This window comes from Capricornis sumatraensis, chromosome 3 (genome assembly GCF_032405125.1).
Source record: "Capricornis sumatraensis isolate serow.1 chromosome 3, serow.2, whole genome shotgun sequence".
In the NCBI taxonomy this organism is placed as follows: domain Eukaryota; kingdom Metazoa; phylum Chordata; class Mammalia; order Artiodactyla; family Bovidae; genus Capricornis; species Capricornis sumatraensis.
Window position 1 is genome coordinate 81,507,904 of NC_091071.1, and position 23,702 is coordinate 81,531,605.

The 23,702-nt window shown below is 34.0% G+C and overlaps 1 protein-coding gene across 4 annotated transcripts in view; it reads left to right on the top strand.

The window, feature by feature from the left end:
* Positions 1-23,702, top strand: part of BAZ2B (bromodomain adjacent to zinc finger domain 2B) — a 154,276-nt gene that overhangs the window by 124,335 nt on the left and 6,239 nt on the right. For 3 of the 4 annotated variants that reach the window (XM_068967110.1, XM_068967114.1, XM_068967112.1), the window contains 8 exons: positions 1,943-2,595; positions 3,000-3,273; positions 3,437-3,592; positions 4,089-4,249; positions 10,346-10,551; positions 11,045-11,180; positions 14,362-14,508; positions 23,238-23,500. In XM_068967110.1, the coding sequence (XP_068823211.1) occupies positions 1,943-2,595; positions 3,000-3,273; positions 3,437-3,592; positions 4,089-4,249; positions 10,346-10,551; positions 11,045-11,180; positions 14,362-14,508; positions 23,238-23,500 (1,996 nt within the window). Of the gene's footprint in view, positions 1-1,942; positions 2,596-2,999; positions 3,274-3,436; positions 3,593-4,088; positions 4,250-10,345; positions 10,657-11,044; positions 11,181-14,361; positions 14,509-23,237; positions 23,501-23,702 lie in introns of all 4 variants that reach the window. The other variant, XM_068967111.1, reaches the window with a different exon arrangement.

Here is a 23,702-nt window from a genome sequence, read left to right on the forward strand (position 1 = left end):
AAATATTTATTGAGTTTCTATTTTATAGCAGCCACCATATTAGGCATTTGGGATCCAATAACAAGCAAGATAGACATCGCTCTGCTTTTAAATAAAGCTTGTTAATTTAAATTCTGGTGTGTGGGTGGAGATGGAGAAAATAAACAAATAGGTTATTGTTTATAATGATAAATTCTGTGAAGGAAATATATAGAATGATAACCTAAAGTGAATGGGTAAAATAAGATACAATGGTTATAATACACAACCCAGGAAATATAGCCAGTATTTTTAAATAACTATAAAGGGAATATAACCTTTAAAAATTGTGAATCACTACATTATATACCTGTGACATGTAATATTGTACATCAGCTCTATGTTAATAAAATAAATAAAGTGAATGGGTTAGGGATTCTACCCTAGATAAAGTAAAAACCTTTATCAGATCAGAGAAACATTTCTTGATCAGAGAAAACGTCTGTGAGGAAATGACTTGATCTGAGACATGAAGGATAAGGAGCCTGATCAACAAAATAGTATCCCAGGCAGAGGAAGCAGCCAAGTGCAAAGTGCCCCAGAAAGCAAAGAACTGGGCATGTTTGAGAAGCTGAAGAAAGGGGAGAAAAGAGCAAGCTTTAGCAAGTACAAGAATGGTCAGAGGTTGTAGAAATTTTCAGGAACCAGACCATATAGGCCTTGCTTAGAAGTTTAGATTTTATTCCAGGTTGCAGAAGAGTGAATAGTAGTGTCTCATTTCTGTAATAGTACAAAACGATAGTCATATTGATATATATGCATGTAAGATTTCTAGAAGGATACAAAGATATGATTGATTAACCACAGTTACATCTGAAGAATAGAAATAGGGACTGAGGGAGTAGGGCATAAGCAGTTTAATTTATAGCTGTCATTACTGAATATTTTACCTTGGACATACGTTACTTTTCAAATTGAATAAAGTACTAAATTTATATATTTAAAATAATTCTTATAAATTATTTTTGAAACAGTTAAAAAATATGAGTCAGAAGTTCACAAAGAAGAAATGTCAATAAACTCATGAAAAGATATTCAGCCTTATTGGAGATCAGGGGAAAAAAAGGCGGGTTTCATTTTTTATCTCCCAGATATTGGCAAAAACAAAAAACATTGATAGTATTTAGTTTCCTTGAGGGTGTAGGCAAACAGATGCTCTTACTTCTGGCATGAATATGTATTGATCTAAACTTTTGGTTTGACAACGTACTTCAAAAACTCTGAAAAGTATATATCTTAGTACTCAGTAAGTATCCTAAGGAAGTAAATTAAAAAAAAAATGTAAGACCAAAGGTACAGATACACATCATTTATAGCATTATTTATAATAGCAAATAACTGGGCCCTATTAATTAATAGCCATTAGTAGAAGATGGATTATTTAAATTGATGATGTATTCCACTGAGTATTCTATAGCCATTAAAATTTATGTAGTTATGTATGTATGTATTTAAGTATGTATTTAAGTATTATTTATGTATGTATGTATTTTATATTTATTTGTTCATGCATTTGTTGACATATCAGGATGTTTATAGAGCAAAACATGTAGGTTAGAATATTATGTATATAATAAGATTTACTTTTTTTAATTTATAGGTTTAAGTGTATATGTATGTGCATATAGAATGCCTGCAAGTGTTACTCAAAAATATTAATAGTAATTTTTGCTGTATATTAGGGCTTTTAAAATTTTTTATATTTTAGTTTTTTCTAATTATTAGTTACAAAATTATATTAATTTTCCAATGAGCAAAAAATCTAATCTATAAAAAAGGGGAAAATGGAGAGTATTATGTAATCTATAAAGGTTTCCTAAAAATATTTATGCATATAACTTGATAAATAGTAAAAGAATATAATTATATAGTATTGGTTTGATCTGGAGTAGTAAAGTTTTATAATGTTTTTTTAATTTTTTAGGACTAGAAGAAATTGCAAAAGAAAGAGAAAAACTGAAAAAGGCAAAAAGTATCCAAATCAAAGAAGAAATATTTGAGACTTCCGAGGACACTTTAAATTGTTCAAATCCAGACCACTGTGAGCAAAAGGAAGATACTAAAGAAAAAGATAGCCCAAATCTGTTTCTTCAGAAACCTGGCTCTTTTTCAAAATTAAGCAAGCTTTTAGAAGTAGCTAAGATGCCTCCTGAGTCAGAGGTAATGACCCCCAAACCAAATAGTAGTGCAAATGGGTGCACATTGTCATGTCAAAACAGTGGAAAACATTCATTGGGCAGCATTCAATCAACAGCAACACAAAGCAGCATGGAAAAGACAGACTCTAATAATCTGTTCAATACCAGTTCAAGTGGTCCAGGGAAGTTCTATAGTCCTCTCCCCAATGACCAGTTGTTAAAGACATTGACTGAAAAGAATAGACAGTGGTTTAGCCTTTTGCCAAGGACACCTTGTGATGATACCTCTCTTACCCATGCCGGTATGTCAGCTGCTGCTTTAGTGACCCCTCAGTCTCAGCCACTGTCTAAGTCACCTTCACCCGCCCCAGCTCCGCTTCTTGGATCATCTGCTCAGAATCCTGTTGGCCTAAATCCTTTTGCTTTATCGCCTCTTCAGGTTAGTGCTGTTAACTGTAACTCATGTTTTTGTTGCTTTGTCTAATCTTTCATCCTATAAATGTTTTAAGGGATATCAGTTGAATGTTTATAATATTATCCCTGCCATGGCTTGAAAACTGAAGAGCCAAAATTGTTATCACCAAACTTCATCAGAACTACTTATGTCTAAGTTAAAGACTTATCTAACTACTTTTTAGCTTATTATATTATCTAAAAAGAAATTAATTTGAGGAGCAAGCAAAACATGAAATTTAACATTGTTACTATTGTATTTAGTTTGTCTCTAATTGTGATATGTGAAAGAATATTTTTTCAGAATTTTTTAAAAACAATTTCTGGTTCTAAACACTTTTCCTAACTCCTTAGATTGTCCCTACTTCTAAAATGTGTTGTTTCTTGCAGGTGAAAAGCGGAGTGTCTATGATGGGACTCCAGTTTTGTGGGTGGCCTGCTGGCATGCTTACTTCCAATATTCCATTCACATCACCTTTACCTAATCTGGGATCAGGGTTGGGATTGTCAGAAGGAAATAGTAATACATACGTGACTCCTAATGTTGCACCAAGTAAAAGTGAATCTCCAGTACCACAGAATGAAAAAGTCTCTTCAACTCAACCTGCAGCTGTTGAAGTAGCAAAACCAGTAGATTTTCCTAGTCCAAAACCCATTCCAGAAGGTATGGTTTATAGTCACTTACTTAATTTTATTGTTATAGATTCCACATGATAACTGAATTTTTGAGGATTATATATTTAGTTATAAATCTTTCAATTTGCATTGTGCCATTAATTCATATTCAAGATATTTATAAAAAGATCTACATATTTATTTTAACTTAGAAATGCAGTTTGGTTGGTGGAGAATTATTGACCCAGAGGACCTAAAAGCTTTGCTCAAAGTGCTCCATCTCAGAGGAATAAGAGAAAAGGCATTACAAAAGCAAATTCAGAAACACTTGGATTATATTACTCAAGCTTGCATTAAGAATAAGGATGGTATGTACTTAGGAGAGATTTCTGTTCTCTTGCTTAGTTATGATAATTAATCCTTTAGTCTTAAAACATTTTAGTATATCATAATGCTTAATTTATTACTAGTAAGCATTTGCTCAACAAACAGTACCTCCTTAAATAGCTATTACTTTCTTATAGTTTGTTACAACCTGTAGACTTATTGTTTTGTTTCTTAGAAAAGGATGTTCCTACTTTTAAGAGTAATCTGCTGGAAATTTCCTGGCAGTCCAGTGGTTAGGACTCTGTGCTCTCACTGCCAGGGCCCAGGTTTGATCAATCCCTTGGAGAACTAAAAATTCCCACAAGCCACATGGCACAGCTTGAAAAAAATAAAAAGAATAATCTGCCTATGTATACACAAGTACATTTTTGTGTTTTAAGTTATATGTATATGTTATCCCTGGAATCTTATTCACTTTCTAGAAGAAATTATTACAGAATAAAGTAGATATTAAAATTAATTTATTTTCAACTATAGTTGCCATTATTGAATTAAATGAAAATGAAGAAAACCAGGTAACTCGAGATATTGTGGAGAACTGGTCAATAGAAGAACAAGCAATGGAAATGGATTTGAATATTCTTCAACAGGTAGAAGATCTAGAAAGGAGAGTTGCATCAGCAAGTTTGCAAGTGAAGGTAAAACTGACTTGAAATGAAATCTGTTTTTAGGATGATGGAAGGTAACTATTATTTGTTACATGCCTGATATGTGTCAGTTACTCTGCTAAATGTTTTCACTTTATCTCATTTAATTCTCAAAATGATCCTGAATTAATTTTCCCCATCTTACAGGTAAGGAACAAGACTCAAAGTAAGTAACCTGTCAGTGGTCATATAATAAATGGCCAAATGTGAATTCAAATCAAGTCTGTCTGACTCCAGAGCCTGTGTTCTTTTTTACTAAATCTTGCTGCTCCTTAATGATATTCAAAACTGTCATTTCTAGTGTGCAATTTTTTACCACAAGCATGATTTCACCTTTTTACCCATGATACATATAACGCTCTGTCAGATTCCTGCTATACTTTTTCATATAGATGAACTTCCTTACATCTAAGCCATGTCATATGTCAGATTTTCATTATATATAATTTAAAATTAGAGAATATATATCCAAATATACATTATACTATGATACACATATTCATGTGTACACCCTACATATATGTGTAAATTTTAAATTAATTTATTTATCTTCTGGGCATTACCATGTCACAAGTATTTACCATGAACAGAACTGGCTTCTGATGGACAGGCAGAAGGAAGGCTTTATCTTTGTGCAAGAATTTTCAGTTTTGGAAAGAGGGGTGTAAAGGTTTTCTCAATTGATAATAAAGTGATGTCTCTGAGAATAAATGGATGGATGATGAATAAGTGTGAAATACCTGGAAAAGTTTAATGTAGGCTCTGTGTAATTTGATTTGATATTTTGTGTTTTATTCAGATGAGAAATTTATGCTATAACATTATCCTGTGATATTTGGAAATTTTTGAAGCTCTCCAAAAAATGTCACTTTCCAGTTCTAATATCCCTTCTTGCCACAACTAATTAATTACCAACTTTGAGAGGCAAAAATTTATCATTTGTTGAATCTATTTTGGTAGCAAAAACTATATCTTCCTCCTAGTACTAAAATATAAAAATGCCTCATTTACTTGGCATCTTTAACAAATGAGCTCTTCTACCAAGTTAATTTTCTAGAGAAATGAAAATTATTCCATTTAGTGCCATAATTTTTTAAACATATTTGTTGTATCACTTATGTTATGCATTATACTGCCTTCTTAAATTGAGAATAAAGAGTTTGATTTAAATTATCTTGGTGACACAGGATCATGAGTGTGAAGACCAATTATTAGATAATGATTCCCTAGGGAAATGTGAAGATGGCCTCTACATTAAATGATCCTAGTGTGCTTTGCTTTTTGTACGATCTTGACTGCTTTTCATAGTCTGTTTTTGTCCTCTCTCATGATCACTTGCTACTACTTGCTGGTTTAAATTTGATTGGTTCTACTTGCCCAAATTTCCTCGAACTTCATTCATCTAATTTGCCAGTTCTAATTGACTGTTGGCTGGGAAAGGACATCTTCATGGTTTTTAATATTAAAGTCAGGGTATGGGCCTGAAACATTTTCCTGGAGACATACTCATATTTTTGTGCATTAACCTTATTACATTACTAGCTGCTTAGACATTTTTGGCTGTGTTCTAAATATATAAGAAAAGTAGAATTTGTTTTTTCAAGTGGAATGTTTTAACATTAAAATAAGTATTGCTGAAATATTCTGTATTATTCTGATAAAATGAATTATATTCTTGAAGAGTCTAAAAACAAATGATGAAAATAACTGCAAAATATTATTTTAATATCTATACAAGATTCAATGATTTTTTTAAGAAAACAGTTATATGTTTAACATGGGGAGCTAGCCACTGTGAAGACACATTAAACAGGTGGCCTGTGGGACTACTTAGGTGCATTCATATATATTTTTAATATTACTTATAATTTGGAAATTATTTATTATTTTGTAGAAGAATCTTCAGACCTCTAGTCCTAGCTCTGTTGAGAGTTTATAAAACAACTACTCTTCCAGTTCCTTGTAAGATAGCTCCTATGTCTCTTTCTTAGTTTTCTCTTATACAAGTTAATTAATTCCTTCAACCAGAAATAGATTCCATGTACAAAAACACCAGTGTCAATATCCTTCTTAAAATGTTGTATCCATAGCTGTACATAGCGCTGTCTGAATGTGTGCATGGGGCTGTTACTTTCCTTAATCTGGGACTATTCTTCATTAATGCTGTTTGAATTTGTACTAACTTTTTAGCATCCACATCATATTCTTGCTTTGCCAAGTATGCACAATGAAACAACAAAGCAAAAAACAAACAAACAAAAAAGCCCTAGACCTCTTTCCAAAGAGCTTTTAAGGGAGTTCTAGCACATGTAGTATTTCTGTTATTAGTTGCTTAAACTTCATATCTAGAATTTACATTTATCATTTTTTAAAATAAATTTCGTTTGGGTTATTTTTCAGCATTTGGAACTATTTTTATCTTGTTTTCTATCATACAGAATATTAAACTTTCTTCCTAATTTTAAATCATCTGCAGATTTAATAGCAATCAACAAAGTTACTCCTAGTGTATTAACAAGACAAACCAAGTGCAGAGCCTTTGACCATTAGCACTGGGGACCTTTTCTGAGATGATCCAAGTTCTGACAATGACCATTCTTTGGAAACAGTTTTCAACCCTCTAGACTTCTTTAATCTGGTCTTCATTTTTTGTCTTGTCAACTGCTTTGCAGAGATCCAGATATACTATGTTTACAGGATTCCCTTGATTTGGCAAATTTAGTACCCCTTTCAAAATCTGGGAATGAGGTTTATTTGACATGACTTCTACTTAATGCACTTACACTATTCATAATTCTATCCTTACTTCACAAAGTAAAGGATAGTAAAAATTCTATCCTTACTTCTACTGAGTAAAGAAGAGGACTTGATTATAATGTATAAGATAAAATAATTAGTTCTGAAAAGGTGTAATAAAAAGGATAATGCTTATTCTGTTTTGCATTTGATATACATTTACTAAGTGCCTAGTCCACATCAGACAATAGGCACCGCAATTTTGGGTAAAATATGGTTTCTGCCCTCAGAAAACTTGTCATCTAATAGAGAGATAAGACATGTATACATCTCTGCAGAATCTGTTAAACTGATCATAGAGAAGTACAGAGTCATGCATGAATTTAGAAAAAGAATACACAACTTCTGGTAGAGACATGGAAGAGATGAGGGAACATTCATGTAGAAGTTGAGATAGAGCTTGAGAAAGTGAGTCAGCTTTTGACAAGGAATGCCATACTAGAAAGAGTAAACAGCCTGAGCAGAGCACGAAGATCCAGAAGACTGGGACATGGCTTGTGGAGTTGTAAATTGTAGAATTTGACTACAGTGTAGGGTTTGTGATGAAAACAGTACTGGAAGAGGTAGACTGAGGTACGTGAATGTCCTAGTAAAAATGTGGACTTGGCTAAACAGTAGGGAAATTCTGAAGTAGATCAGTATAAGCAAGCTGAGTTATAAGATCATCCATTTATTCAGCCAACATATAAATATTGAGTGCCTACTATTTACCTTCACTGTGCTAGAGATAATATGAAAGTAGATATGGTCCCTGTCCTCATGGAATTTAGAGGTAGAAACATTAATAATCACAGTAGTATAAAATTGCAAGTACCACAAGTCTTGCTGTTGTTCAGTCTCTCAGTCAAGTCTGACTCTGTGACACTATGGTCTGCAGCATGCCAGGCTTCCCTGTCCTTAATCATCTCCCAGAGATTACTCAGTCTCATATCCATTGAGTTGGTGATGTCATCCAACCATCTCGTCTTCTGTTATCTCCTTCTCCTCTTGCCCCCAATCCCTCCCAGCATCAGAGTCTTTTGCAATGAGTCAACTCTTTGCATGAGGTGGACAAAGTACTGGAGTTTCAGCTTTAGCATCAGTCCTTCCAATGAACACCCAGGACTGATCTCCTTTAGGATGGACTGGTTGGATCTCCTTGCAGTCCAAGGGACTCTCAAAAGTCTTCTCCAACACCGCAGTTCAAATGCATCAATTCTTCGGTGCTCAGCCTTCTTTGTGGTACAATTCATACATCCATACATGACTAATGGAAAAAGAGTAGTTTTGACTAGACAGACCTTTGTTGGCAAAGTAATGTCTCTACTTTTTAATATGCTGTCTAGGTTTGTCATAGCTTTTCCTCCAAGGAGCAAGCATTTTTAAATTTTGTGGCTGCAATCAATATGATTTTGGAGTCCCAAGAAAATAAAATCTGTCACTGTTTCCATTGTTTCCCCATCTATTTGCCATGAAGTGTTGAGACCAGGTGCAATGATCTTCATTTTTTGAATGTTGAGTTTTAAGACATCTTTTTCACTCTCCTCTTTCACCTTCATCAAGAGGCTCTTTAGTTCTTCTTTGCTTTCTGCCATAAGAGTGGTGTTATCTGCATATCTAGGGCTATTCATATTTCTCCCTGAAATCTTGATTCCAGCTTGTGCTTCATCCAGCCCGGCATTCCACATGATGTACTCTGCATATAAGTTAAATAAGCAGGGTGACAATATACAGCCTTGACATATTCCTTTTCCAATTTGGAACCAGTCCATTGTTCCATGTCTGGTTCTAACTGTTGCTTCTTGACCCGCATACAGGTTTCTCAGGAGGCAAGTGAGATGCTCTGGTATTCCCATCTCTTGAAGAATTTTCCACAGTTTATTGTGATCCACACAAAGACTTTAGTGTAGTCAATGAAGCAGAAATAGATGTTTTTCTGGAGCTCTCTTGCTTTTTTGATGATCCAGCAGATGTTGGCAATTTGATCTCTGGTTCCTCTGCCTTTTATAAATCCAGCTGGAACATCTGGAAGTTCTCAGTTCATGTACTGTTGAAGCCTAGCTTGGAGAATTTTGAGCATTACTTTCCTAGCATGTGAAATGAGTGCAATTGTGCAGTAGTTTGAACATTCTTTGGCACTACCTTTCTTTGGGATTGGAATGAAAACTGACGTTTTTCCAGTCCTGTAGCCACTGCTGAGTTTTCCAAATTTGCTGGCATATTGAGTGCAGCACTTTCACAGCATCGTTTTTTAGGATTTGAAATAGCTCAACTGGAATTCCAACTCCTCCACTAACTTTGTTCCTAGTCATGCTTCCTAAGGCCCACTTGACTTCGCATTCCAGGATGTCTGGCTCTAGGTGAGTGATCACACTATCACAGTTTTCAAAGTCATTAAAGTGAAAGAAAATGAAAGTGAAGTTGCTCAGTCATGTCTGACTCTTTGCGACCCCATGGACTGTAGCCCACCAGGCTTCTCCGTCCATGGGATTCTCCAGGGAAGAATATTGGAATGGGTTGCCATTTCCTTCTCCAGGGGATCTTCCCAACCCAGGGATCAAGCCCAGGTCTCCCGCATTGCAGGCAGACGCTTTTGTATAGTTCTTCTGTGTATTCTTGCCACATCTTCTTAATATCTTCTGCTTCTATTAGGTCTATACCATTTTTGTCCTTTATTGTACCCATTTTTGCATAAAATGTTCCCTTAGTATCTCTAATTTTCTTGAAGGGATCCTTTGTGAGCTTGTAATATGGAGACTTAACCTCTTAAAGTAGGTCAGGAAAGGATTCCCTGAGGATGTTTAATATGAGAGCTGCAGGATGAGTGGAGTTACCTATGTTAAGAACAACAGATAAAGGCTATACACAGACAAATATTAAGACCTCATGTGCACTCCTGCTGCTAAAAGAAAAATGGTGAGTACAAAGACCTATATGGAAGAGTAGTAGAAGGACAGGAAATGGAAAGGAAGAACTAAATTCAGAGACCACTGAGAGATTTCCATTGAAGTGGTTCCAGGAAATGAATAAGCATTTAGTCTAAAGTTACTCAGAATACTTTGCTGATTTTCATTTTACCTTTCATAACATCAAAAGTTCTTAAATTTTCCTCTTCAAACTTCTCTCACAATTGTTTCTTTTAATTTTTTTGTTGTTCTTATTTCTACCTAGCATTAGGAAACACAAGGTAAAAACTTTTGGTAAAGATCCTTGAGATCTGCTGGTGTCTGCTGCTATATTTTAAGTAAAGGTAATTCACCCATCAGGCATTTCAAGAGGAAACCATAGTAACATTATTCTTTTGATATATAGGGTTGGATGTGTCCAGAACCTGCATCAGAAAGGGAGGACTTGGTATATTTTGAACATAAGTCATTTTCTAAATTGTGCAAGGAGCATGATGGAGAATTTACTGGCGAAGAAGAAAGCAGTGCACATGCACTGGAACGGAAGAGTGACAACCCCCTAGATATAGCTGTAACCAGGCTGGCTGATTTGGAGCGGAACATTGAAAGAAGGTATCTGAAGAGCCCCTTAAGTACCACCATTCAGATCAAACTGGATAATGTGGGCACAGTTACTGTCCCTGCTCCTGCACCATCCATTAGTGGTGATGGTGACGGGTAGGTTATTGAGATTAACTTGAAAAATTATTGTGCTTCTTTGCTAATTGGAGCCTATTTTCTATTGCCTGTTATCTATGTATCTTCTTGTATGTCTGTGATCCATATGGATCATGCTACTTGCATGGTGCTTTGTAAAAACATTTTTTTTTTTTGTTATGTGCGTTGATAATCCTGCAAAGTGATCTTACATTTACCTGGTTGTGACTAAGCTTTGAGGCACGTAGCCACAGTCTGTGCACTACATCAAATTTAGTTGCTTAAACCTTATACTTATTGGCTGTTACATGTTTTTGTCATTGCTTGGCTTTCAGTGTGATGATTGTTTCACATTCAGTAACCATAAATGTGGACATGACCTACTTAATTTTTCTATATTTCAATGCAGAATTGAAGAGGATATTGCTCCAGGGCTCAGGGTATGGAGAAGGGCATTATCAGAAGCTCGCAGTGCTGCACAGGTAGCTCTGTGCATTCAGCAGTTACAGAAATCAATAGCATGGGAAAAATCAATTATGAAAGTTGTAAGTGTTTTTATTTAAGAAATACTATAACTAATTTACTTTGTCCTGTTTTTTTCCAATCTTCAGATATTTCTTAGTTATACTTTATTGTCAAAATAATGTATGCTGTACTTGAGAATTTGCTTAATTTTTAAATACTGTATAATTTGATACTTTCCTCCTTATTTTGAGCTTTTTGAAGGAATCTATCAAATGTTATCTTTTGTTTTTAAGATCTTCTTTTTCTCTCCTTTGAATATTGTTTGTAGCTCCAACTGAAGTTGTCTTCTGCATTTTGTCAACATAATAGTTGTTAAGCTAAATGTTTTGAAGGCTCTTTCAATCTTGTAAACATTCCAGTTGCTAACATTACCTGCTATATACATTCACTGCATTCCTGAAATGTCTTTATATTTGTATCAGTTTTCTTTTTGTAATGCTAAAAATACTTAGATAAGTAAATGAAATAAACAGAGACCTCTTCCTTTATGCACTTTTGATAAAGTGTTTGATATTGCTGACATTAAGGATAGATATTTTAGTCTTTCCTCTAACAGTTAAAACTATTTCTTTACCTTCTTTGTTCAAGCCCAGTTAGTTATCACATAGTGGCCTCTACTTTGTCCTAGGCAACAAATGCTATATATTCAAAATAAAAGCTGTATTTCTTATATTTCCCAGAGATATATTTATTTTAAATCATATATGTGTCCCTTTTCCTTTTATTTATTATAGAAATATATTTTATATGTTGACTTTTATGAATTATTTTAACAGTTGCTTTTGAATTGCTGATTAGCTTTAAAATTCAAACACTTGAGTTTGAATTTCATGAATAAGGGTAAAATTCCTTTATTTAAATAGTTGTTTCCCAAATAAAAGAAGTGATCCTTAAATAATTAGCATTCTTTCCTTCCTTTTTACCTCTATGCCTAGACTACTCAAGACTTTATTCATTGTATGCAAATAAATTTGATTTCTTCTATGGTTTTTCACTTCTTTCTAAAATGTCCATAGAATAATGAATCTACAATTTATATATAACCTATACACAGAAACCCAAAACTTGTACCAAAATCTGCCTTTATATTAATATAGTTACTTTCTGCCATCTTAAGTTTTATTTCAGATTTTTGCAAATTCCTTGTCCATTGTTATTAATAAATTAATATGCATCCATCATTATTTAATCTCATAATTTTCATTTCTTTTTTAATGTTTAATAATGTGATTTTTGCTTAAAAAAAACACTTTTTTATAAAAAAGGCAGAGTTTTTTATTCAAAGATTAATGTGCTCTTTGTAACCTTTAATTAGAAATATAACAGGACCTATAAGAATCCTCATAATAAGCTGTATCAGAAAGTTAACATGCTCAATATCTTTAGAAACACCCTCTTTGCCAGAAACCAAGCTTACTAAGAAAGAAGGCGCTGCCGTAATTTGCCTTTAGGTGCTTCTCAGTCCACTCTCTACTTTCTGCTGTTATTAATGTTAAGCAGGCAGCAAGATCCACTGTGGCATTCACTGGTTTGTTTTTATTGTGGTAGCAAAGTAGTTAAAACCAAAATGCTCTAACACATTGTGAGCTATTACTGTGATCTTCCAAAAATGTTATAAGTTCAATACATGTTACCCTTTCTTAGAAAGTGTCAGAAAATAATTTTTAAATCATAAATGTGAGATGTAAGATGGATTTTTTAGTATTTTTACCTCTCTATTGTAGAAGATCATGAGAATTTACTTAATGTTCATGAACCTGATTTTTAAATTTTGTCATTATAGGGAATTAAATATAGCCTTCAAAATGTTATTTCAAAATAATATTTCAAAATATTATATGAATATTCTTATAATAGAAGTTTTAAAGAAATAACTCAGATTTGGAGAAATAGCACCATACTAAAGTATTTAGTGATGTGGTTATTAGGAAAGGTCATAAAATACTCACTGTCAGAATATTAAACTCTACTGCTTTCTCTTCTAGTACCTGTGCCAATTTTAGTATTATCTGTATATTACATATACTTGATAGCTATTTATTAAGGTGAATAACACGTATCTGCTGTTTTTGTAAGATTCTTAAGCTATCATTGGTGTACATGTTGAGTTATGAAAGACTATTTTAGACCTTCCCAGATTAAGATTTAATGTTTTCTTGAAATTAAACAAATTAAATTTGAATAATTAAGCTTTTTTGGTTTTAAGAGTATTTAAATACATAACTTAAAATAAGTATAAATGATTTATAATTTAAATGTTTTAATTATTTTAAATTGAAAAATAGTAATGTTTTCAGATTTGGAATATTGATTACAGGACATTTTTTACTGCTACTGGAAATAAACATTAAATGTCAAAATATAATGTTAGTACTTACTGTTTTTTAAAGCCATCTTTGAAGTTTTTACTTGTCTAATCATCCTTCTTTCCTTTGTGAAACTTGTTGTACAGAATATGTGTGCATGAGAAAAAAAATCTCTCTATAGATTTAAAAATTCTTAATAGTATTAGAAGTTTTTCCACAGAGAAGAAATTATTTTTACTCCTAGAAAGTAAATAATGACCTCTAAATTCTTTAATTTATTGTAACAGTTTTTTTTCCCTTAGAAATCATTTTGTAGGATCCATTTTCTACATTTGTGACACATGTTTGATTTGGGTTGATTTTTGAAGTTTCCTGGTTTAGACATAGTCAAACTATAGGGATATCTTATTATTATTATTTATGATTCTGATACTAATACGTTTCCTAATTTTGATCTTAAAAATTACTCTAACTCTTACTTATTTCTTTCTCAGGATATCATGAGGATGCTAAGATAAGCAAACGATGAAATATATTAAAAAATTAAAGTGCCATGTATTAAGGCTATTCATTGCTTTATGTGCTCTAATGTCATGTTAATTATTTCATATGTTAATGTGTACATGCTTCTGAAGTGTGTGCAGGCATTCAACCTCTAGCTTTGTTCTTTGCAGTGTACTTGAAATGTGCATTTACCCCAACTGAACTGCTCACCCCGTCATGTGGTCCATATCTGTGTAACGAGAGATACATAGATGTGTATGGCTACTGTTTATTTGTTAGCAAGCGGAATGTTCATTACTAATATGAATTAGGAATTATGGTGTGTTTAATATCCCAATAACTATCATTCATAGCAGAGTCTTAATTTTAAATGATTTTTCATGTATTATAGTACTGCCAGATATGTCGAAAGGGAGATAATGAAGAACTACTCCTCCTTTGTGATGGCTGTGACAAAGGCTGTCATACATATTGCCATAGACCCAAGATTACAACTATACCAGATGGGGATTGGTTTTGTCCAGCTTGCATTGCTAAGGTAAGACTGATCTAAAACTTATTTTTTTTTATTATACAGCAAAGTGATTCAGTTACATATATATATTTTTCAAGTTACTTTCCATTATAGGTTATTAGGAGATTTTGAATATACTTCCCTTGCTAAACGGTAAATCCTTGTTGCTTATCTATTTTATGTATAGTAGTTTGTATCTGTTAATCCTGTACCCCTAATTGATCCTTCCCCCTCTATCTTTCCCCTTTGGTAACCATAAGTTTGTTTTCTATGCCTGTAAGTCTGTTTCTTGTTTATGTAAGGATTCACTTGTACTATTTTTTTGATTCCATATATAAGTGATAAAATATTTGTCTGACTTCACTTAGTATAATAATTTCTAGGTCCATCCATCTTGCTGCAAATGGCACTATTTCATTCTCTCTTATGGCTGAGTAACAGTCTGATATGTATGCATACCACATCCTCTCAAACCAGTTGTCTGTTTGATGTGCACTTGAATTGTTCCTGTATCTTGACTATTGTAAATAGTGCTGCTATGAACATTAGAGTACATGTATCTTGTTGAGCTAAGAGTTTTCATCTTTTCCAGGTTTATGCCCAGGAGTGGGATAGCTGGATCATATGGCAGCTGTATTTTTATTTTATTTAAGGAACCTTCGTACTCTTTTCCATAGTAGCTATACCAATTTACAGTCTCATCAACAGAGTAAGAGGGTTCCCTTTTCTCCACACCCTCTCCAGCACTTATTATGGGTAGACTTTTTGATGATACCCATTCTAACTGGTATGAGGTAATACCTCATTGTGGTTTTGATGTACATTTTTCTAATAATTAGTTAAACTGACCATCTTTTCACATGCCTGTTAGCCATCTATGTATGTCTTATTTGGAAAATATCTATTTAGGTCTTTCTGCCCATTTTTTGACTGGGTTGTGTTTTTGATATTAAGTTGTATGTGTGAGTTGAGCTGTTTGTGTACTTTGGTTATTAACCCCTTGTCAGTTAATATTGCTTGCAAATATTTTCTCCCAGTCTGGTAGGTCTTTTTGTTTTGTTATTGTTTTCCTTTGCTGTGGAAAAGCTTTTAAGTTTGATTAAGTTGCATTTATTTTTACTTTTAAGGCTTCCCTGGTGGCTCAGATGGTAAAAAGTCTGCCAGCAATAAGGGAGAGTGGGGCTTGATCCTTGGGTTGGGAAGATCCCCTGGAGAAGGAAATGGCAACCCACTCCAGTGTTCTTGGTTGGAGAATGCCATGGACAGAGGAGCCTGGCGGGCTACAGTCCACGGGGTCACAAGGAGTCAGACACGACTGAGCAACTGACAGTGACACCGACTGATTTTTGCTTTTTTTCTTTTGCCTTGGAAAACTGGGCTAAGAAAATGTTGCTACGATTTATGTCCAAGAATGTTTTGTGTATGTTCTCTTCCAGTGTAATGCGTCATATCTTATAATTTTTATATGTGGTGTGAGGGAGTATTCTGATTACTTGTAGCTGTCCAGCTTTTCCAACACAAACTACTGAAGAAACTGTTCTTTCTCCATTGTATATTCTTGCCTCCTTTGTTGGAGATTAATTGACTGTAGGTATATGGGTTTATTTCTAGGCTGTCTGTTCTGTTCCATTGATCTATATGTCTTTGTGCTAATACCACAGTTTTGATTACTGTAGCTTTGTATTAGGTTGGTGCAAAAGTAATTACCATTTTGACTGTGAATTTTAAATCATTATAACTAGGTTCAAACACATCTTTATTCATCAAAATAGGAATCATTACAATCAACACATTTTGCCAACAAGAAATAAGTTGGTTTATACCTGTAGTGTAAAAATCTGTGCTTCGGGATTCAACAAACTCTTGGAAAGCATTTTCTGCCTCCTGCTGGTTGTAGAAGCATTTACCCTGCAAAAAGTTGTCAAGAGATGCTTGAAGAAGTAGTAGTTGATTGATAAGAGATCAAGTGAAAATGGAAGATGAGGCAAAACTTTGTAGCCCAATTCATTCAACTTTTAAAGTGTTGGTTGTGTGATGTGTGGTTGGGCGTTGTGTTGGAGAAGAATGGACCCTTTCTGTTGACTGATGCCAGCTGCGAGTGTTACAGTTTCGGTGCATCTCATTGATTTGCTGAGCATACTTCTCAGATGTAATGGTTTAGCCGGGATTCAGAAAGCTGTACTGAATCAGACACCACCAAACAGTGACCACGACCTTTTTTTGTTGCAAGTTTGGCTTTGGGGCTTGCTTCGGACTTCTTTGGTGAACTTGTCATCACTGGTTGTCCTGTAAAATGCACTTTCTGTCACATGTCACAATCTGATGGGGAAATGGTTTGTTGTTGTTGCGTAGAATAAGAGAAGACGACACTTTAAATTTTTTTTGATTTTCAGTCAGCTCATGAGGCACCTACTTATCAAGCTTTTTCCACCTTTCCAATTTGCTTCAAATGCGGAATGACCATAGAATGGTAGATGTTGAGTTCTTTGGCAAACTTCTCATGTAGTTGTAGGGAGATCGGCTCTGATGTTTGTTCTCAATTGGTCATTGTCAACGTCCAGTAGCTGGCCATTACACCCCTCATCTTCGAGGCTTTTGTCTTTTTGCAAAACTTCCTGCACTGCCAGTGCACTGTATGTTCATTAGCAGTTCCTGAGCTGAATGTGTTGCGGATGTTGCAAGTTGTCTCCATTGCTTTATAACCCATTTTGAACTTGAATAAGAAAATAGCTAAAATTTGCTTTTTGTGTAGCATAATTTCCATAGTCCAAAATAAATATAAACAGTAATAAGTCATTAGCAAAAAAAAGGCAAGAAATGCACATTAAAATGATATATAACATAACCACATTAATTAAGGATGTACTGCAATATCAAACAGCAAGTTTCAACAATGCCAAAACCACAATTACCTTTGCACCAATCTAATAATATTTTCTGAAGGCTGGAAAGGTTATACCTCCAGCTTTCTTCTTTTTTCCGCAGGGTTGCTTTGGTAACTCTGGGTCTTTTGTGATTCCATATACATTTTAGTATTTTTTAATAGTATTAATAAGTTTTAAACTGCCAGTCAAAATGAAGCATTTTATATGGATTTTTGAGATACAATTCATATACGATAAAATTCACTTTAAAGTGTGCAACTCAGTGATGTATAATATGTTCAGAAAGTTGTACAATCATCACCACTATCAAATTCCAGAACATCTTCATGAGCCGCTTAAAGAATCCTAATAGCCATTAGCATTCACTTCCAATTCCCCTTATCAGCCTTTGGCAACCAATATATTTCCTGTCTCTATGAATTTGCCAATTCTGGTCATTACAGATATATTAAATCATATAATATGTGGCCTTTTTCTTTCACTTAGCATAATATCTTCAAGGTTCATATATGTTTCAGCACTTCATTTTAAAGTCAGATGATATTTCATTATATGGATAGACTACATTTTGTTTATCTGTTCAGTTGGTAGATTTTTGCATTGTTTCTACATTTTGACTTTTATCAGTAATGCTGCTAGAAATAGTCATATACAAGTGTTTGTATGAATATGTTTCCACTTTTTTTGGTTATATACCTAACAGTAGAATTGCTTGGTCATATGGTATTAAGCATATATATTTTAAGTCACTTTCCGTGTGCGTGCTAAGTTGCTTCAATCATGTCCAACTCTGTGCGACCCTGTGGACTGCAGTCCACCAATCTCCTCTGTCCATGGGATTCTCCAGGCAAGAATACCAGAGTGGGTTGCCATGCCCTCCTCCAGGGGATCTTTCCAACCCAGGAATTGAACCCATGTCTCTTATGTCTCCTGCATTGGCAGGCATTCTTTACCACTAGCACCACCTGGGAAGTCACTTTCCAGTCACATATAAATTGGAAATCTATGAACTGTCATCCTAATTGATTAAGGAGAAGCAATATGATAAAGTAGAAAGAGATGAGTTTTAGAGTTACAATGTAAGTGTGAAAGGGTTAGAATGTATTGAGGCCCAGACTCACTGTTAGGTTTTCTTTGTCTCACTCTCTTCCATGTTTAATCTCTTGACTTAATTATTACCAGTAACTGCCACCTCTTCATAAACTCAGTTTCAAATGTCCATCTATCCACTGCCTCCTTTCTTTCCCATTCACTCTCTGTAGCACTCCTACTCCAATAATTCTTTGATCTCATCAGGACCTTCAGTTTATTTCTCTTAAGACCTTCTCACTGTCCCTCTCCACTTCATGTCTTCTTTTTGCTCCTATAATCACAGTATCCACCCTTAGCTTCTGTTCCTCTCTCTCACTTGGTAAAACCATCATTCTGGTTAACCCAATTCTCTGACTTCTCTAGTAACTGAATATTCAGATACAAAGGTGTCTTGAAGTGACTGGAGAAAACACCCAGCCTTTTAAATTTAAGGCTAAGAGGACCTTTAATGGTGCCTGATAACTTACTGTCTCCTCTAGTCTCAGTCTCAGCTGATGATGTTACTCTCATTTCACTATGCAAATAGAAGCCATCAGGAGAAAATATCACAAGAATCCATCACACCTACCATACTTTCTGTATCTGGGCTAGCATCCTCTACCTTCCGTCCTGTTGCCATGAACTGCTTGTGCCGCTAACTAAGCCAAGTGCCCAACTTGTGCTTTAGATCCCATCCCCATCTCACCTCCTTAGGAGAATGAGGAAACTGCGTCATCAGTTTCTACTTCTGCACTGGGTTCTTTCTCATCAGACTACTAACATGATACGATTTCGCCCATCTTACAAAAGCTAAACAAAAACTCTCTTTTAGCCTCACCTCTCTCTTGATCCACTTCCCCAATTTCTCCCCTTCCCTTTGCTGAAAAGTTTTGTTATGGTTCTCTCCCATTTCTCTCTTCCGATTTACTCTTAAACTCATTCCAGTCATATTTTTACCTCTACCACGTCTCCAAAATTGCTCTATGGTGCCCACAAATGATTTCCACATTGCTCAGTCCAGTGACTACTGCTCAGATCATCTAACTTAATATTTACATTTGATAAAGCGGAACTTTCCCTCCTCCTTGATATCCTGTCTTCACTTGTCTTCTAGGATACCATACTCATCTGGTGTTCTTCCTGACTTTGCTCCTTTTCAGTCTCCTTTGCTGGGTTTTCTCACCTCCCAGATCTGTAAATATTACTTTTCTTTACTTTAAAGTTATGTCTATAAAATGGAATAGTATCTGCTTTGTGGGGATTTGTGAGGATCAGATATGCTTGTGTGTTTGAAGGTTTTTATAACTTCAAAAAATTCTGTGATATATTTATATTCATACTTTTTTATATTTTATATTTATATATTATATTTTATATTTACAAAATAGCAGAAGTCTCACATGGCATGGTATTCACTAATAATTGCTTTTTATTTCTCGTTGCTTTATCATTTTTGTCATGTAGAGTTAAATATAGTTTAATAATAATCTTCAATGATTGTACATAAATTATCTTTTAGTTTCAAACTGTCAAGTTAAAGAAAGTTTCTCCACTACTTTGTGACTTACTAACAAATCAGTGTTTTCAGGCCTGGGGGTACCATCTGGTAGACTATAGGATGTTTTGTTTTCTGTCAGTTTGCTTAAATTAGCATTCTGGTGTCTGTCATTTCAGTACCAGACTAGAGGTCTGTAATCCTATCCAAGTACTTCTATGTAAATGCAGCTTTCTAAGTCTCTACCCTGTTTTGCTTTGGGGTTTTTTCTTTGTTTCTTGGCCATGCTGTGAGGCTTGTGGAATCTTAGTTCCCCAGCCAAAGATTGCACCCAGGCCCACAGCAGAGAAAGCACAGTCTTAACCATTGGACCACCAGGGAATTCCCTTTCTATTGTTTTCTAAAAATGATGTATTAGATGTTAGTCACCCAGTCATGTCCAACTCTTTGCAACCCCGCCAGGCTCCTCTGTCCATGGAACTCTCCAGGCAAGAGTACTGGAGTGAGTAGCCATTCCGTTCTCCATGGGATCTTCCTGACCCAGGGATTGAACCCAGGTCTCCTGCATTCCAGAAAAATTCTTTACCATCTGATCCACCAGGAAGCCCATGCTTCTTATAGCAATAGAAGTACTATAACCATTTAATTTTGATATATAGATAGATAGATAGATTTTTTGAGTTAAGGTTTTAAAGATCTTTCCAGTAATTCAGTTATTTTAAAATATTTATACTATACAATTTGCTCTCAAATAGCTATTTCTGCATATATCATTGTGACTAACTGTTTTTACTTTGTGTATATGTGTGTTTTCATACCAATGTGTATATATATTTATATACACACAAGCATACATACACTATATTAAAGATATATATATATATATATTCTGTCTGTCACAAAATTAAAGACTTGTGTGTGTATATATACGTATTTATACACAATCATATACACAAATATGAAATTCTAAATTCCAGTGCCTAAAAAGCCAAATAACACAAAAGCGTCAGGTAGGACTATAGCAAATAGGAAAGTCAAGTCGTGCCCCTATTTTTATGTAACAGTCATCACTCAGCTCTGGCAAATTGTTATCATGTAGACATGTGGGCCCAGTGTTCCAGGATCGACTAGTATTTTAAGATTATGGATTTTATGCATATTCTCGCAAATATTAAATATTGGCAATAAATTCAGAATTTATATAAGCATTATGAGCCAAACCACAACACATTCTGTGGGTTGTTTATAGTCTGTGAACCACAAGTTCACAACTTCTGATATATAATTACACAAACATAACAGAAATGAGCCCTTGTATGTATGTAATCTGATAGATTCTGATTAATTAAGACTTACTAAAGTTTCTCTTTAGATTTGGACTCCAATAAGATAGAAAGGGTGGGGAAGGTAGGGAGTCTGTGCAAGAACACAGACATCTGGTAAATAGAGGCTCTGTATAAAAGCTGCCTGTAAAAGTATATGTGTGTGCATAATCCAGTGAGGTAAGCGTGATAAACATCATTTATCAAAGAAATAGAGAGGCTCCATTATCTTTTTAAAACATCACAAGAGTCTTTTATTTCTGTGGATTTAAATTTCATGTTTTCTTACTATGAGTATTAATTTGTTAGAATATGATCCCAGGTAATATTTTAGTTCACATAGGAACTAGAAATTATTCCTGACCTTTTTCTCTTTTTAAGTAACACAGTTACTCAATCTAACTTAATCTTCATTAAACAGACCTTTTCCTCATGAATTAAAGCTTTCTTGTTCTGTTTTTCTAGTGCTGAAAACTTTCAGGGCGTAATATTAAAACTCAAAATAATCAGATTTTAGTGAATAAAAATTAATAAACTAAATGCAGAAGAGACTTAGTAAAACATTTTAATTTTATTCCAGTTTCAAGAGGTAGTGATTCTTTGATATGGTATGGGAAAGTTGTTAGATTTATGGTTTGTCTTATTATTTTAGCCAATTAAAATATCTCTTTAATTATACTTTTATCTTACCAATAGAGAACCAGATACCTTTAATTGCTTGATTAAAAGCTATTTTTCAAAATACTGGTAGCAGAGGTCCTGAAATTCTCAAAGAAATTGATATGAAATACTCCACAAAAATGTTTTTCAGCCAAATTCATTCCAAGAATACATCTAGCTTTAAACTATTGCTAGATTGATATCTGACTCTTAAGTTTTAAGTCTATGATTTCTTGATTATCTGGTTAAGAGAGGAGATCGTTTTCTAAAAGAGGACAAACTATCCTGGAAAATTAAAACTAAAGCCATACATTACCAGTATCTTTGCACTAATATTCGTCAATGATCTATTACATTTATTGTAACAGTTAAGTCTGAAAATACAGATTTATTTCCCTATTTCTAAATTGAGGGGTAGGAAGGAACTTAATCATTATATCAGTGTGCTGCTTGCAAATTGTGGTTAGGCTGCATAAGGTCATGTTGAGCTTTTTGTTTTGTTTTGTTTTCATACAATTTTAGAGCTAGAATGACTTTACCAATTGTGTGGCATGTCTTTTTTATTTTACAAGTGAGATAATGGGGACTCAAAGATATTTTTGTGCAAAGTTCCATAGCTAGTAACTGACAGAGCCATAGCTACAATTCATGTTGTTTGATTCCTAATATAATCTTTTATACTAATTCTGTATTGTTTTCCTCAAATATCGACATTTTTTTCTCCTCCTTTGCCTCTGCTTTGTTCACACCTGGTAACCACAACTTTGTGGAACTCTATCCTTGTAGAAAATGCCTTTTTTCTTTATCTATTAGTAGAAAGAAGTATCAATTTCCAGTGTATTTGATTACTTACAAAGGACTTCTCTGTTTTAACACTTCATGAGCTATTTTCCTTGTTTTGGTCTAGCTTTTAAATTATCTCTTTAACTTGCTTATTAATAAATAAGATCTGTATTTTTGTTTATAATCATCTTTGTTGTTAATTATATTGTACTCAAAAAAGTAGTACTTTGTATCTTTAAAGTCATGCTGTTAGTGACCTAGACTAAGAAACAGTGCTAAGTTCTGTAGTACCAAAGATTGATTACCATGGGATCAACATCATCAGATTTTAAGAACTCCTAAAATAAATTGTTCATGCTTTATTAGATTTTTTGCCTCCTAGAAAAAAAATTCATAGATCCTCTTGAAATTATCAACCTTCTAGATCAGATAATATTCTTTTTGTTTGCCCTGTCAGACTTTCATAACATAAAATAATAAAAGGCCTCTCAACAGTTATTTTTCTTACACCTCATTTCCTTTTTTTTAAAATTAAAGGCAAGTGGTCAGACCCTAAAAATCAAAAAACTGCATGTCAAAGGAAAAAAAAGTGAGTCAAAGAAAGGCAAGAAAGTGACTTTAACAGGGGATACTGAAGATGAAGACTCTGCATCAACAAGCAGTTCACTGAAAAGAGGAGTCAAAGACCTGAAAAAAAGAAAAATGGAGGAAAACAGCTCTATTAACGTATCACAGCAAGAAAGTTTTACTTCTGTTAAGAAACCCAAAAGAGAGGACTCCAAGGACCTAGCTCTTTGCAGGTATTATTTCAGTTCTCATGTACCATATATTTGCAGCTTCCCATTTTATTTGCTTAGAAATCACCTACTATAGTAAGACAACTTTTTGACAGTTTGTATAAATAGGAAATCAAAGTCTATAGTGTATATTTTTTAAAAAATTAATTTGCATTTTTTACATGAAAGATTGGAAAGCTAAATTTTTAATAAAAACAGATGTTTC